Here is a 17,853-nt window from a genome sequence, read left to right on the forward strand (position 1 = left end):
ATTACTGATTGGAGAAGTTTGTCTGGGGGTGCAGTCAGCAAAGAACAACATAAATAAACAAAACCATATTTATTTATTTATCTATGTAATGAAATACTGTAAGAAGTGCATTTGATGAATTGGACAACATTCACCTACTGCATAGTTGTTATTTACTTATATATTATATTTCATAACTTTACAAACTACGCTTATCTAATATAATATTCACTTATACCAGTCGCGTAACCGAAGTTTATGTTCGGGTTTTATGCCCCAATTTCATCATCGAATGATCTTGTAGGGGAATGTAGTTGTGCATCTTGATTATTTATAATTAAATCTGAAAATCAAATCGTGTTGCAAGCATTTCCTGCAGGTGTGCGTTACGTTTTTGTCTTAATGCTAAGGCAGGACCCTTCTGTATATCCCTCTTCTCCCTCCTGACCTGAAATAATATCTCAGTTAGCATTTGACACCCTATTTGTTATGTTCGAAGATCATTCTTAGCTACAGCATTAACCCTTAGGAGAAGTTTGGACATGGTTCAAGAAAGCAGTGTATGTATCCATTTAAAATAGAAATTTACCTGGTACAGTGATGATGAAATAGATTAATTTTAATTGTTTGAGATTGAATAATGTTTGCATTGTATACTACTAAATTTTTTAAAACTTGTTTTTAATATTTCTCAGCCCAAAGTTTTATGATATTTCCGTTTCAATATATTGTATGTACTTTTTTTTTAAATTTAAGTGAACCAGTTTTTCTGTGCAACTGAATGAGAGAGAAATAGTCGTTTGCTGGTAAACAAGGTTTCAATTGCTTTGACCTTCAGAATTCTTAGCTTCTTGATGATATATAATTATGAATTAACCTCTGAGCATGGTCTTTTTATAGATGTTCCCAAGGTTATTTGCCAAATATTTGTTACTTGATTAGTCAAAAACAATTTTTGAAAAAAAAAAAAAATTCTGTAAAGTTGATATTTATAGAGTTTTGTTACTTTTTATTATTAAGTTAAAACTCATCCTAAACATAAGATCATTAAGTTAAACCAAACTGTTAAACACAAAACTATTATTGCATTCTATATTTTCCTATTTCACTTTAGTAGTTCCAGCTTTGATTTCTTTGGCAAAGTTCCCTTGGTCAACATGAGACCTGTTATAACTGTCATAATTTGTTTTACTGTTTTACAATAATGTATTTCTTCCTGAATAACTTAAAATTTAATATTTTGAAAATTGTATGTATATATATATATTGTTTTAATTTTCTTCATTCTTACAATGATTCATTAAAATAACTGAATATAAATGCTGTAGGAACCCAAATTCTATTTTCGACCCAACTTACATTTTTTCATATTGTTAACCTTTCCTAATGTCCCGAATTGTTTTCATTCATTTATTTGCAGAAACAGAATAATGAGAGAGAAATCATTGAATTACACAAAAAACATAACATCAACATTTTTTAGGAGATAACACAAATCTTTGATAAATGTAGTATTGAAAAAAAAATTTAAACATTCATGCATTACTTATTATTAATGAAGTTGTTAATTTGCAACCACCATAAATATTTAATATGAAATCTATAAATTTTAAGAAATTACAAAATTTTTATCAATTCATATGTTTTAGTATCCTGAAATTTTAACTGGTTTCAGTAGAGATTGGTACATCTTAATTTTAAGTTGAGTGTTCATATGTACATGAGTGTCCTCATATTCTTTTATTAAAATTAATTTTGATTTATTATCAATACTTACGAAAATTAGACACAATCAAATTCGTTAGGACCCCTCAAAACTTCCTAAAATAACTTGTTTACTGGCTAAAGCATTTAATAGGTATGAAGTTTTGAAGAACTACCTATACAGATCAGACTAATAGGCTATGATTTGATATTACAAATGGGACTGATAGATAAATATATTAATCACAACATATAATCAGGAAAAATATTTTTTTCTAAAATTATATTTAAAACTATTCAGTATTCTACTAACCAATGTAACAATTATATAAGCGAATATGACAGAAATATCAATCAGTAGTTGATCCCTTTCTAGAAATGAGTCATAGATAAATTTTAGAATGCTGACAGTTTGAATCCACTAGCTTAAGCTTACCTGTCTTATGAAAGTAAAGAAAATACTCATTGCATTTCACAATATAATTTTGAATTTTAAGCTTTTTATAATTTACTCCATAATATATTTATCATGATTTAATTCTTTGACCAAATTAGATAGCATAAGATAAAGTGATAGATCATTTGTTTTGTTTTTTTATCCGCTTTAAGCCTCAGTGATCATAAAGATGTAGCCTTCATCTTTTTATTTTTAAAATTTAATTTTATATTTATTATGAAGATTATTTTAGTGAAGAATCTCAGAATTGATGGTGATTCGGCAAAAATGGGAAAAACTTTTAGCATGTATTAAACTAATTTGAGAAATAAAAGTATAATAAACATTCAATTATGTAATAAGTGACTACCTTTTTATCTACCAACAATTTCCTAATTTATTTTTATGTCAATTATCTACAAACTGATCATTTCATAATTATTTTGGTGTACTTTCTATTTTTATCTGTATTTATTTTCATTACTGTTTTATTTTTTATTTATTGCTCAAGTTTTTGCTATCAAAACAAACCAGTTAGTTCTATTTTCTTACTTGAATTCATTAATTTAACTTGATCAATCTTTTAGGAGGATCGAGACAATGGTAGGGATGATAGATGGATTACCTTAGAAGAAGAAGATCCTGTAACTTTAAGGCCTCCTCCAGCATTTGCTAGAGATGGATCTAATAGGCTATCAATACAATTTTTTGGTGATAAGTAAGTAATATTTTAAAGCATTAGTTACATTAATCACTTTATACCTTAAAACAAGGTTTTTTTTTTGACAAATGTTGGTTTCAGTACTTTTCATTAGTCATATGGGTAGTGTTCATTTATGGTTGGATTTTGTAATGATTTTGCATTCCTCTTGTAGGTTATCATTTAGCATTTTCTCAATGTAAAGTTGTTTCTTCTTATCTGATAACTTTTTTTTTCACTTTTCAACTTCATTTACCATAATTTTGTTAGAATTTGTATGTTTTTCTGCAATTTTTATAATTAATTTTGAATAAATGTTAATTCTATGATATTTCTGTTAGTGGTTACAGATGGAGTGATGCAGCTGACAAGGCGATTTTACATAATAGACTCCAGTCACTTTCGTTACCTCGTGAGCATAAAAGAAGGGAACCTCTCGGGCAGGCACATGGCACATCACCTCAACCTACAGAATCTCTGTAAGAGATCATTTCTATTTTTTTTTTTATATTTACCTGATTAGTAGATTCGAATAAACCTGGTAAACTTTAATTAAATTGTATTCAAATCTTTAACTCTATTTTTCTCTTCTTTTAAGAAGTGAGAGAAGTGAATTCATCTCCCTTGAGACTGGTGGCGGAAGCCTTGGTCTTCACGTTGTACCTGATTATGACTCATTGGGAGGAGAGAGAGGTCTCCTTGTCCAAGGAGTTGAACCAGGAGGGAAAGTGGATTTGGATGGTAGGCTAGCTGTTGGCGATCGAGTGGTCGAGATCAATGGTGCCAACCTTCTTGGGCAACCCTTTTCTGTGTAATGATGCCTTCTCATTAAAATTTTTGAAAATTTAATTTATAAAGCACATCAATAAAAGCTACTTTAGCTCTTTATTAATTTTTCTTTTAAATTTAAGTGAAAGTCAACTAATTTTTCTATGTTCATTATTTTTATTTTAGTGTACAGGAAATATTCCGTGATTCCCTTAGATGTCCTGAACTGCGATTGAAAGTTGTCAAAGGAGGAGGATTGGGAAGTGTAGGTAGGAGTAGCAGTAAAAAGCAACCTCCACCAACACTTCCCAAGCCAACATCTGTAGGTCTAACACAAGAGCGAGCTGAACCAATCAACATGATAGGAAGTCAAGAAAGATGTAATTATTTATAAATATTACTGTTTTGATGCAGTGGTTGTTTGATTTGAGCAAATTATCATCTTAATTGTTGTAGGTGTAATTGGTAGCAGTAAAGTTGCAATGACTCGTAAAGTTCCTGCTGCTGGTGCTAGCTTACAAACTGGAAATACTCGTAAGTTGGGTAAGAAAGTGGAAATCTGCCTCACAAAAGGTGACTATGGCCTTGGGTTCAGTGTTACAACTAGGGACAATCCTGCTGGTGGGCATGCTCCTATCTACATAAAAAATATTTTGCCTAAGGTAAGAATATTACTCCACTGTTATATATGAAGTTCTTTGTTAGTGAATATACTATACTTATTTCTTACATTACTAGGGAGCAGCAGTTGAGGATGGTCGCCTCAGGCCAGGAGATAGACTTCTAGCTGTGGATGGTGTAGACTTAACTGGTAAGACTCAAGCTGATGTGGTTGCTATGTTGCGAAATGTACCACCAGGCTCATCAGTCAGCCTCACAGTTTCTAGGCAACACAGCCCTTCAGCATCGGTTAGTATTATCACAGAAAAATGGTGAAATTTATTATGTGTGTCTTTTTAAGCATGTATATATGTATAATTTTATTAGTTATGAAGTTATATCATTCTTCTATTATATCATTTTATGTTCTATTATTCATTCTTGATAAAATCATTGTTGCTAAATTTTCTTTGAAACATATTAGAGTGATGGAATGATGACACCTGAGATGACTTCATCAACACCCTCTCCCAACATAATGAAAACACCTGATAAAGAACAACTAATAAATCATGTAAACCATGTATGTATTATTTTAAAATTTAAAATACTTCTTTTTTCAATTTTATTGATGTCGATGATTTTTGAGCAAGTTTTTTCTTCTTGAAAGATTTTTAATATCTAATATACACCTTTTAGTCGTCAAAGAGTGATGATGGAGAAAATACTGTTTATCCTTGGAGGCAACGTGAGATCTTGACTCTGGATATTCCTGTGCATGAATCAGAAAAAGCCGGACTAGGAGTTTCTGTGAAAGGGAAAACTTCAGCTGGAGTTCAGGGAAGTCAATCCTCAACACCACTCGATCTTGGTATATTTGTGAAGAGTGTACTTCATGGTGGTGCTGCATCAAGGTAGGTGTAATATTGATTTGTTGAAAATAATTTGTGTGTATTTTTGGATTTTCTGATACAAAAAATTGTAAAATTTGCTACATGAAAAACATGTTAAAGGTAGTTTAAAAATAACTTAATTTCAGGGACGGGCGTCTGAAGACAAATGATCAATTGCTATCTGTTAATGGTGTCTCATTGGTTGGCGAGTCGAACTCTGTTGCCATGGAAACCTTGCGAAGAGCACTCCTCCGTTCAGAGGGCCCTGTCCCAGGCCATATCACCCTTACTGTTGCAAGGAAATTGCACAGATCTGACTCTATCTCAAGTCTACTCACGGATTCCTCAGGTAATTATACTAGAATATATTTTCTAAATATGCCTTTAGAAAGAAGTTAAACAGTTCTGAGAAAGGTTTAAGTGTAAGTGGTGAACATAAAATTATTATGTTAAATATGAAGCCAACCCGCAATGGCATGGATTAGATCTCCAAATGAATTTTGAAAAGGTTCAATTTATCATTCATTCATAAAAATAACTTTAAAATTTTCAAAATCTTTAATCTACTAATTCTTGTGATGGTTTAGTTAAAGGGTAAGCCACTAGGCTCCTTACACCAAAAACTTCATTCAAGTTTGATTGTAGTAGAAGATTTTTTCTTGTTTTGTCAATTGTTGATCGACCATAAGCTCAGGAGACACAACTTTTATAAAATGGGTATCTGATCCTTTAAAGGGTCATATAAGTATTACCACTTCCATAAACAATCAAGTTAAGAAACAATACTTCCTTATGAAGTTTGAAATTTAAGATTATATAAGTAGTTTAATATTTTTATTTATTCAATATCTAAGAGAAATATTATTTAAGAATAAAATGTAGTATAGTCAACAGCTGAATATTTTAGTTAATTTTCTTTTGGAAAAATCCTCACTTTTTGACATCTCTCTCATGATGACTCTCTAAATTGTCTAATTTATTTTATATATGATAGTGAAAACGGTTTCTTAGCCTAAAAACATTATATCCACTTAAGGTTTTCAAGTATTGAGTGTTGAATGAAGTATAAGGCTTAGAGAAAGACGAGTTAGCTTTGAATGAATACAGTTGTTTGACACAGACTTGTATAATTTTTCCTATAAATATAGTTAATTTAACATTATTAAAATTAAAATGGATGCGCAAATTCATAAACTAGATAAATAACAAACCATTGAAATCATGGTATTTATTTATTTTCAGTATCTCATTTATTTTTATTTTCAGGTTAAATTTTTATTTTATCTATAATCCTCCCAAAAATAAGTGTGATCACAGCTGGATTGAAAATATATGGGACAATCACACACTAGTTATGAGAGATTTCAATGCTCATTCACCTAGATGGGAATATAAAAGCGCTGATACAACAGGCAACATTGTAGAAAATTTCATAGATAGTGGACCAGTAGTGTTTATCGAGAATGCTTATAATGAGCCACCTTTTTTTTGCCTACAACGGGCAGCAAACGCATCCGGCTGGAAGATAAATTAAGTCTTAAGTTACACCAGGCTCCGGGATCTTCTAGTCATAGCGTCCTCTTACTTGAGATTAAAGCAAACAAATTGTATAGAAAGCAAAGAGAACCATGCTTTCCAAGATGGAATTTCAAAAAAGCCAAATGGTAGGATTACAAACAACAGTCTGATGTGGGCACTGAGCAATTGCTCAATGGTAACATGGACTACATATACAAGCAACTGAAGGACCAAATAATCAAATGTGCCATGAAATTTATACCGAGAGGTAAAATTTAAAAGTATACCCCTTTGTGGACAGGTGAACTTGAAAAACTGAAGGTGGAAAGAGATGAGGCTCGGAGGACAGCAAAAACAAGTGGTTCCTAAAATGATCTTATAACCTGAAGACAAAAGAACAGCATCCTTAAAAGAGGCATTATAACTTTGAAAAGGGAAGGATATAGAAAATTTCTTTTTGGATTTTAGAAAAGATTGAACTAAAGCTTATAAGTTCTTATCTAGGGTTAACAAGGATAGTGTTGATGTCAATGAACCTATGATAGATGTTTTAAAAGTATTTCAATTTCAAACCAAAGCAAACAAAAACCTTGCATATCCTGGAACTAGGAAGCTAAGAGTGAAATTAATGTGCCATTTTCTATGAGCGAGTTGATACTAGCCCTAGAGGACATAAAAAGCGGAAAGGCCCCTAGTATAGACGGCATATTCCCAGAGTTCCTTAAGCTTATTAGGTCAAATGCCAAAAGCGTAATTCTAAAGTCCATTAATTTAACCTGGGAAAGTGGATACATTCCAGATCTTTGGAGGAAATCTCAGGTCATATCAATTGTTAAAAAAGGTAAACCACATCATGCTTTTGACAGCTATCATCCCATGGCACTGACGAGTGCCTTCTGTAAAGTTGCGGAAAAGATGGTTTTAAGGAGACTCTTATCTGCCCTATACAAAAACAAGAAAGGCTTATCACATCGTAAAGCAGGATTCATGAAGTATAAAGATACTATAGAGAATATAGCTTGCCTTTCCCAGGCAAGAGGAGTGGCTGAGTCTTCCGACTCAGTCCTTTGTGGAGTTGGTGAGATGTCCGCCTATCACATATTTACCTGTACGGCAATGGCGGGCTTAATTTCAGACCTTAGTGACCTAAATAAAGCTGAAGTATACTGGGCTGTACAAAATAAAATGGCTGAAATGCCTCCTTTGGCATAGGGAAAATAAAAATTATTTTCAGTATAATTTCTTATGTTCTTTAGTAAAATGAGTATCTAAGTCTTTCTAACTATTTTTAATAATTGTAGTATGTGTACAGTTTCTATATTTTATATGTCTATGTCATTTCATGGCTTATTAGGGTATACACCTTTAAGCAATTACATTTATTTAACATAGGTAGAAATAATTCATTTCTTTAAAGCCTTCCAGTTATTTTCTGAATCATCAGTAGTTGCTTTTAGGTTATAAATAAGATTTGTTTATTGCCTAGTTCAATGTTTTGTTTGTAATTTTTTTTGTTCTGTTTTGGCATTCTGTAAATATTTATACCTTATTCCTCTTTGTCCTCGCTTTATGTGATCGTCTTTTCTTTCCTCACAGCTAATACAGAAACATTCGGCTGCCGGATAGACGACAGTTCCAGCAGTCAGCCTCCAGCCACTGAAACTTCTGGAAACAGTGAGAACTCAGATAACACTGTTATTTATGTGCCCCCCTATAAAGCTCAATTAGGTTGGTTTTTGGTTCCTTTTACTAATAATCTTAGTTTTCATTTAATATTTCACCTCGCCTGCATGTTTGTGCCTTTATTCACAGTTTTTACCTCTCATTTATATCCTTATTAGTTTATTTTCCTTTACATTTTAGTTAATTCAAAAGTGATCTAATACAGAAACATTTCAAAGACTAAAAGTTGAACATAAAATAGTTTTTGGAAATCAATACACTTGGAGAAAATGATACTATTAACTCTACCTAAACATAGCAGTAATAATAATTGTGGAATTGAGTCCCTGAGGAATAAAAACAAAACAAAAGAGTAATAAATTAGTCAATTTTATAGTAGTTATTACAACTGAAGTTTCAGAGGAGAGAACACTACTTTTTCATTCTATATCATTAAATGACATTCCCTAAATACATCGGATTGTTCCAAAACACTACATAACAATTAGCTATAGATGTAAAAGTCACCCTTGCAGATGAAAATCAGACTTATCATATTCTGGCTTGAGAGGACTTAAGTGCTCAACAATCACACTCTCTCGTAATGGCAAAAGGGTGCTTTGAAGAATTTTAAAACTCTAAAAATCTCTAGAGAGATTAACAATTTAAAGAATTAAAAAATGAACTAAATAACTAAGTTTAATTACTTGTTACAATTTTTTAATAATAATTTACCATTTGTATTAACAATAAGGATTTGTAAATAATATCTCTCTTTTATATAAAACAGTTTTTAGTGATCACATGTTTTGTTCATTTGACATATGATTGCTATGTAATATTTTATTTAACATATAAGAAGGATAAATATAAATGGATTTTGAAAAATTGAGTTTAACTTTTTTAAGTGATTTAAGAAAGAATTATAAATATTAAATTGTTATGCTTCATTGTTAATTTCTTTAATTAAGGTATGTTAACAGAAATAGCATGCCTCGCTAATTGTTTGCTCAAAATTAAAGACTAAATCACTTGTTTCAATGAAGACTAAAAAAATAGTTTCCATTTGACTGTATAATTAATTAAAGAAAAAACAATTTTAATTAAAATTTATATTTTTGTACCACTTCACTCTTTATTAGTCCCTTCATTTCTATTCACTTGCACAATTACATTTTTTTAATTGAAGTTATTAATATATCGGTCTTAAATATTCTAATTTATATTCTTTTGTTTTAGAGAACACACTTGCCATGAGGAATCCTGTTGTTGATAGGTTAACGAGTCAGTCAAATAATCTTAGTCACCATCTTTCAAATCCACTCAGAAACGAAAGCTACTATCGTGTAAGATAACATTATAAAATCATAGACAATTTATATTTTTAAAAATTAACATTGGTATTTATCAGAACTGTTTTTAATGTTTATTTATTTTTCTACAGGCCACTCATCAGACATCTATACTTCTCAACAACGGAAAGCTTGTAAGCCCCACTATTAATATACCCCCTCAAGAATCTGTCATCATCGAAGATGAACTACCATACAATAGCAATCAACAGTATGTTTTTAATATATATCTATTTTTGTTATGCTCTATATCTCCTCAATAGGCCCTCACTTCATTAATAGTTAATGTTTAGTTACCATAATTTATATTAACTTTATATTTTAATTTTTTTTTTATATGTTTGGGTATTTTTAAAAAAAATTAATAATAAATTATTGGGAATAACTTTAGAACATTCCTATCAGACCATATTTATTTATTAAACCAAAGAGTTAATTTTTTTTTTTTTTATCAATATTATCTTGAAAGCTGCCTAATCTCCACTTTTTTGTAAAATTTACTCATATAATTTATTTTGTAAAAATATCCAGCTATTTCATATTATTTTTTAGTTAACTTATATAAATTAACTTATCCCATGTACTTTAGCTGACTTATATAAATTAACTTATCCCATGTACTTTAGTTGACTTATATAAATTAACTTATCCCATGTACTTTAGTTGACTTATATAAATTAACTTATCCCATGTACTTCAGTTTATTTATACTTAGGAGGTACTAACAAAAAAAAAAATGCTATTGTTTCTTTTCCAAGATCTACATTTTAATAAATCTGTTTAGTAGAGCTTAATAATAGTTAACTTAATTTATAAAAAAGTGTTCTGAAGGAAAAATTATTTTTTACTATTGATATGAACGCAATTGCTCATTGCAGTTTTCTCAATAATTAATGATATGTACATTTATAAGTAAATAAATTATTAGAACTTTAATGATATAAATTTTCCAATAAATCATTTTTATACTCATCTTTTTGCTTTCTAGTAGAAATGGGGACCACGAAAAAATGAGTAATGGACAACAGCGAAATAGCACCAGTAGTTCTCAGACCAATGATATTACATATGCTAGCCAGTATGTAGAATTTGTTAAATTTTGATTTCATTTGTTCATTGTTTTGATGCAGTTTATTTAGTTCAAAGTAAAATAATAACTTTTTGCTTATAGACTTTCATTAGATGAAGGAGGAGGTTTCGCTCGCGATGCTTTCGGGCGACAGAGTATGTCTGAAAAACGCCATGCAGCTTTAGATGCCAAAACTACCGATACTTATCAGAGGAATAAAAAGGCAAGGGAAGAAAGAGAGAGAGCCACCAGGGAACAAAGTATGTATTTTTTCATCAGGTGTTCATTAGAATTTGATCTGCAGCATATTTTTTTGGCATTTTTGATTGATTGAGTTGTATGATTTTTTGATTATTTTAAAATTAATGATTAGAAAACATTAATAATAAAATTATTTACAAATAACATGATCAGTATAATCGATAATACTTGTATGCAAATCATTCCTTAGGCCTAATTCATTAATTCCATTACATTTTAACAAATTAAATATAGATTCATACATTTATATTTATATTCAGGGCAGATATAATTGAAGTTTTTGATTTTTTGCTTAAATTAAATTAGTGAAAAGAGAAATATTAAAATTTCAAAAATAAATTGTTATTTGTTCGGGATAAAAAAAAAAAAGATAAATGTATAAAGTAAAATATTTTTTAAATATGTGAGTTTGATCATGCCAAGTCTTCGCATTCAAATTCTTTATAGTCCCTATGCAGTTCAACATATGTCAATAAGTAATAAAATAGATAAACAAATAATTTTAATTACAAAAAGTGGTACCATTACAACCCACAAAAAAGAAAATGTTGGGTTCAATATTACTTATAGATGACCACAATTTCATGACCAATTGTTATATATGGAGATGATCTGACTAGGATCATGTTTAACTGCTATGTTTTACCTTTAAAACATTTAGAAGAGATCAGGAGCTAAATTTTTATGAAGGGTTGTCAAGCCACTGAGTAAATCCACAACTGACTGAACACAAAATAAATCTGCTGCAATTGTGCATGAACCAAGGCCTCCAATATAATGTAATATATATGGTCATAAAATTGTATTTTTTGTTTGTATAGCATATAAATAAGAAAAAAAATTAATATTATAATAATAAATTAAATCTATTTAAAAAAAAATTGTATTTATCTGCCCCGAATGGAATACAATATAAACTAAACAAATAATAAATTATAAAATCTAATGTTTTCCTTAGAATGAAGTATATTTATTTCTCAATAATTTCTGTAACTTTTTTTTTATGAAATGTGAAATGATTCATTCAGATACTTACAGTATACTAATATCACTTGAATTATTATTAGCACCTTAATAACATAAATTATAATTAGCACTATGAATGAATATTTCATTTATACATTAATATAGTTCAGTAGTTTCATTATAATTGTATGTGACTGGATCCTGTATTTCTTTTTGTTAATATATGTAACATGGAAGCCCTCTTATCGACATTAGATTAACATACATTAAATTTAATCTCCTGATTCCATTACCTATTTTCTCTCATTAGATATGTGATCATATTTCTCAGAGATAATTATGGTCATTGACAAAATTTATTTATTTATTTTATTTTTTTATTGTACTGTAATTCGTTCTGTTTGGAATATATATTTGTATTAAACATCCAAATTATTCTGTTTACATTTCAATTGTTTTTCACCTTTACATTTTATAATGTGTTATAAACAGAATTTGAGATATATTGTCCAGAGCTATGAAATTTTATGCCTCACTGCCTTACTTTTATCATGGAGAAAATAAAAATTACAGAAAAAAACGGCCCTGTTCTGAAAAGATAATTCTTCTGAGACATTGCAGTAATTAAGTTTGCTGGAGGTACAAAATTTTAACTGATAAATAAATGATTATTCAGTATTTAAAAATTATCTAATGAAAGAAGAACAAGATAAAATTTGTATTTAAAAGTAAAAGAAGTATTAAAACCTCACTTGTTGAACCACAGGGATACACTATGACAAGATGATATTTTTATGAAGAGATTAAGGCCAAGTTTATAGCAGAGAGCAAGTGGATAAGTGGATAAATGATAATTTTTTCCACTTTATTTTGTTCTGAGAGTTATGATCCATGGTAATTTTAAGTAAATCCATATTACTTATTTTAAATTACCATAGGTGATAGCTTTACCTACAAAACTAACTTGAGAAATATTCTCATTTACGCACTTACCACTGGTTATTCAGTTACATACATGATTTTTCTTTTTCTGAATCTCTCCACTGTAAGAGATGTTATATTGCTTCATTTAGATTTCTTAAAAACTCTCTTGTTAAATTGTTCTTTTGTGTGTGGTGTCCCAAATATAATAGTTAAGAGGGTATCTATTTTTTATATATAGTTTTAAACATTTGTATCTTGATCCAGTTACATATACATTAATAATAATTATGATTGATGTGAGTTTGCATTTTGGTTTGTCTTTTGCATGCTGCATTTGTGTTTTTGTTGGCTGTTTTTGTCAAATTAACATCCGCTTTTTGTCTGTCCGATTGTCCAGGATTGTACAGAGTCAACTCAGCAGAATCGGTTGCCAAATCTGAAAGTATGTCTATACTATTATATATAAAGCTATTTAGAATTTGCTAAACAACTAGAGATTATACATTGGTTAACTTCTTGATCATAGTTGTCATGTGGATCACTTTATTATCATTAGTCATGGATATAGAATCATTGGCTCGATGCGTTAAATTAACTGTTGAGCTGTATGAAACTAGTTTGCGGTACATATATATTGTCTTTGTTGAAGATGTATAAATATATATGTATATATATTTTCTGCCCTTTTAGGAACTCAATTGCTTATTATTCCTGTAAAAGATATAAGATTAATGAACTGGTTGCTTAATAGGTATAATATGGTATCACTAGCTCCAAATAATCATAGTTCTAGTTTTATAGGAATTTTTCAATCACCAATGATCGATACACTTACTCTGCCATCAACTTTAACTTATTTAATGTTTATGGATCTCATTTTTTTTAAATGAAACTTTATTTGCATTATGCATCAATATCCTAGTGAAGACTGAATTACCAGCAAAAAAGCCTTAAGTAAGAAAACATCATTGTTTGGTTAATGAGTTTTGTCAGTAACTTACAAATCCAATTATCAATCAAGTAATTTTAATATTAACTGTTCAAGATATAAGGATTTCATATGAGAAAACTGAAAACCCATTATTATTTTATAGTTAATTCTGTTTAATTAATTAATGAATTAATCTTCATTTATTTGTTAACTCATAGAATATATGAATTTTAAGAAAATTTCTTAGTTAGCAGAAGAAGGAGAATTATAAATAGAAATATAACAAATTGAAGTTTATTTATGGTACACCATCATCCATCTCTCCATCATTATTTGTCCTTGCCTATTTGTTTTAACTCTACAGGAGACATATGATAGATAATATATAATGGTTATTAATATTGTACAAATAATGATACAGGAATTTAATATTTTTACCAATAAATACCAATTAATTCACCAACACAGTGATAACCAGTTAGCTGGTCTTGTGTTCTTTTATAGGAATTTTAAGCCATTAACTTTTAAATACTTATAGTACGAATCATATTGATATCTGTTCCATCTCTTTTCTTTTCTTTTTTTTTATAATTAAAATAATAAGTATTTAAAAAAATCTACATTTTCAATATTTTTTACTTAAAATTATGAAGTTTTAAATATTTACATCCAATAATTTTACTGTTTATTTTTAGGGCTCTATGACTATTGGTTATGATATTTCATTGTAAAAAGATTCTTAATGATGATCAAGCTTATGTATAATTTCTTGTTGGATTGGCCCTTATTTATATTTGTTTGTTAGATATTTCCAGTGATGAAACATTGTTGAACTTTTAATGTAGAATATTACTTTCTCTTACAATTTTTTGTAGTTATTTGATTAAACATTATTCCATAATTAACAAAGTACTCAGAAGTATTGTAGAATTTAACTAAACAAGGTTTCATTTATTATTCAAGTAAAATGATTAAAAAAAAGTATTATAAAATTTAAATTTATTATTATAAACTAATATTTAGATTGGTATTTCTTAAATTACAGTTGGCATAAGAGCAACTTGAAATCATGAAAAGGGAGAATGACATAATATAAAACTCTATTTTTTAATTTTTTTTTTTTTTTACCTGACTGCCATCCAGATCATCTCCTTGATTTTAGCTACAATCATCCATCTGTTTATAATTTAATTAAAGTATGTAATGAAGAGAGTAGGTCCATAAAAATCAATATATAACATTTATCTTACTTTATGGATAGTAGCAAGTTATGTCTTTTACTTATTGATTGATGTTTTGGATATTGGCACTATCTAAAATATCGATTAAAGTATTATACAAATAATAATCAAAAAAATATCGTAATATAAAAATATATGATTATATTGCATTAAACAAAAGTTCATTTAGGTAATAGTTGCCATTATAATATTATTTTCTTATGAATATTATCATCTAAAAGTTTTTTTTTTCCTTGTAGATAACAATAATGATCCTAACATCAAACCTCAGTTGGGGCCAGCACTCGGAATGAAAAAGTCTTCAAGTCTTGAATCACTTCAAACAATGGTTCAAGAGGTAACAATTATTACTCATTTCTAGAAACTAAAAGTATACAAACAACTATTTTATATGTGCTAAGTAATAATAGATTAAGTTAAATGGTGTTTTTGACAAGTTTTGCATGATAATCAATTGTAACATCATACCAATACAAAACTTTAATTATTTTGCTTCTTTCCTGCCTTAATTTCTTTTCTATATTGGACTTTTATTCTTAGATGTTCTTATTTTTTTTTTTTATATGGTAAATAGCTACAAATGACTGAGGAAGAAGGCGGCGGATACAGAGCTGGGCAGACAGGTGTTAGGATTGTTAGAGGTCGAGGTTGTAATGAAAGCTTTAGAGCAGCTGTTGACAGGCTTGATCCATGTAAGGAAACTACTATTTATTCAAAATTGTTTTTCTTATTTTAAATTAATGATAGTTAACTTTTTATAGCCTTACAATCTTACTGCATTAAGAAAATATTATATTTGCAATATTTATGTCTGTTCATACTGTTTTTATTGGTGTTTCTGCCCATATGACAGGCAAATATTTTGTTTGTAGTTTTTTTAAGAAATTAAAAAGGAAGTTATTTTTAACAATTAATTTAATAAAACACTTTCATTTATTAATTTTTTTTTTAGAAATCCTTAAAATTTTCTTTTAAGTTTTATACTTAATAAGATATCTAAATAAAAAATTGATATCTATACTATGATTTGAGTTGTTAATTTTTTTTATAAATGGCTATTTTCAATTACTATTTTTTTTTTTTTTTTTTATTAACTGTTATATTATATTTTTAGTGGCAGAAGATGAGGATAGCCCTCTTGGTAGGCAACCATCATTAAACACTTCCCTTGAAAGTAAATCTAGTAAAGGGAAGAAACGACCTAGCCTTTTAAAAGGAATTGGATCTATGTTCAGGTTTGTATAATACATAATATAAAACATAATATTTTTGAAGAAGGTTTTATAATAAATAAGTTATTTCTATCAGCAGGTAAATTAGACAAGTACTTAGAGATCTTAGAGATAATTTGGTCTAGAGACCTTGTTAAGATGCATTTTTACTAAGGATTTTGAACTTTCCGCAAAGGATCATAGAATATATATTCAAATGTAAATTATCTATATAACCTGTTCATATATTAAATTTAGAATGTTCTTCCATTTTCAGTCTGGATTATGAACTCTTACAATATCTCATGTTGAAAAATGATAAAAGTACTGGGGAAAAAACAGCAAAAATAGAGCACATTTTTTAGAATGCAAGTGCACACATTTGTGACTAAAAAATCACATTGATTAAAATGTTGCATGTCTTATTTTCTTTACAACATAACTGAAACAATTGAACTGGGAGAACATGCATCCATTTACATTAGTTCAGTCGCAATCCTGAAGTCAACCTGTTCCCATCTTGAAATGCTGCTTAGTTAAAATGTCTTACAACAAAACTATATAATTTGATGTACATATATTCATTGTAATTGGTAAAAAATTCAGTTAGGTCCTAAAAACTTCTTGTTATGTTCTCTAAATCTTAAAATTACTTTTAAAACTGGTTTCAATAATGTTTGACTTTTTATTAGTTATACCATATAACAATATTAACTTCTTATTCAAAGCAAAAGAGCGATCACTCATGTCGTTTCCATGTCATACAATGGTCTAGAGAACTTAACAATTTATTTATTGTAGTGTGCAATGAGTGTTTTTTGTCGCTGCTACTAGAATTTACAGATTAATTTATATAAATGGTCTGGAAAAGCTAGTAGACGTGATAAAACAAACTGTTAGATGGCAGATAAAAAACAATTCAGTTCACTTCCTTTCTGTTTGAAGGCTTAGTCAAAAGTGTTAAGGTATTAAAAAGTGGAAGAATATTCTGTTAGTCTAAATGGAATGTCCATAACAGCACTAGCTCTTCTCTATTCAAAAGTGCTTCTGAAAGAAAAATTTATTATTAATACTCTTTTAACCAACTGAACAAGAAATACAAGTTTTGCTTGTTTGTCTGCTTTGTTTTACCAAAACAGTCAACAATATATGCATATAGAATGTATCAGTGATTTTTTCACAAATGCTTAAAATCCATGAGAATTTCAGTATGTTTGTATATTTGCAATTTGTCAAACAATTGTTTCTAAAAATATGTTTTTTCATTTTGAAATAACTTATGGTAATTTATTTATAATAATTTTAAAATGATGGAGTTCAGTATCATTGCAATCAAATATCATTATTGTTATTTATTTGTTTTAATTTATAAAGGTTTGGTGCAAAACGAAAAGACTCGATACCTACTGGTAATCCAGAAGATGAGAAAGAAGCTGCAAGAAGAGCTGCTAAGGAAGAACAAGAAAGGATACAGGAGCAATACAGGAGGCTTCTTATGAAACAGCATGAGTATCAAGTAAAATTATTTTCTTGTTTTCAACTGTCTTACATAATAATATATATAATTTAATAATTTATTTGATTGAATTTCGTTCCACAGCAGCAGCAACAGCAGTTGCAACAACAGCAGCAACAGCA

The 17,853-nt window shown here is 28.9% G+C and overlaps 1 protein-coding gene across 1 annotated transcript in view; it reads left to right on the forward strand.

Moving 5' to 3' along the window:
• The window catches only part of baz (bazooka), a 129,662-nt gene that overhangs the window by 97,606 nt on the left and 14,203 nt on the right, over positions 1-17,853 (forward strand). The window contains exons 6-25 of the mRNA XM_067046433.1: positions 2,707-2,837; positions 3,161-3,298; positions 3,418-3,630; positions 3,774-3,967; positions 4,044-4,249; positions 4,326-4,496; positions 4,672-4,770; positions 4,887-5,101; positions 5,227-5,429; positions 8,195-8,326; positions 9,500-9,606; positions 9,705-9,823; positions 10,601-10,690; positions 10,784-10,941; positions 13,230-13,274; positions 15,244-15,341; positions 15,579-15,696; positions 16,119-16,239; positions 17,590-17,731; positions 17,816-17,838. Coding sequence (XP_066902534.1) covers positions 2,707-2,837; positions 3,161-3,298; positions 3,418-3,630; positions 3,774-3,967; positions 4,044-4,249; positions 4,326-4,496; positions 4,672-4,770; positions 4,887-5,101; positions 5,227-5,429; positions 8,195-8,326; positions 9,500-9,606; positions 9,705-9,823; positions 10,601-10,690; positions 10,784-10,941; positions 13,230-13,274; positions 15,244-15,341; positions 15,579-15,696; positions 16,119-16,239; positions 17,590-17,731; positions 17,816-17,838 — 2,723 coding nt within the window. The remainder of the gene's footprint in view (positions 1-2,706; positions 2,838-3,160; positions 3,299-3,417; positions 3,631-3,773; positions 3,968-4,043; positions 4,250-4,325; positions 4,497-4,671; positions 4,771-4,886; positions 5,102-5,226; positions 5,430-8,194; positions 8,327-9,499; positions 9,607-9,704; positions 9,824-10,600; positions 10,691-10,783; positions 10,942-13,229; positions 13,275-15,243; positions 15,342-15,578; positions 15,697-16,118; positions 16,240-17,589; positions 17,732-17,815; positions 17,839-17,853) is intronic.

The sequence above is a fragment of the Halyomorpha halys genome, unplaced genomic scaffold, assembly GCF_000696795.3.
Source record: "Halyomorpha halys isolate HHAL.00 unplaced genomic scaffold, Hhal_1.1 Scaffold95.1, whole genome shotgun sequence".
NCBI lineage: Eukaryota > Metazoa > Arthropoda > Insecta > Hemiptera > Pentatomidae > Halyomorpha > Halyomorpha halys.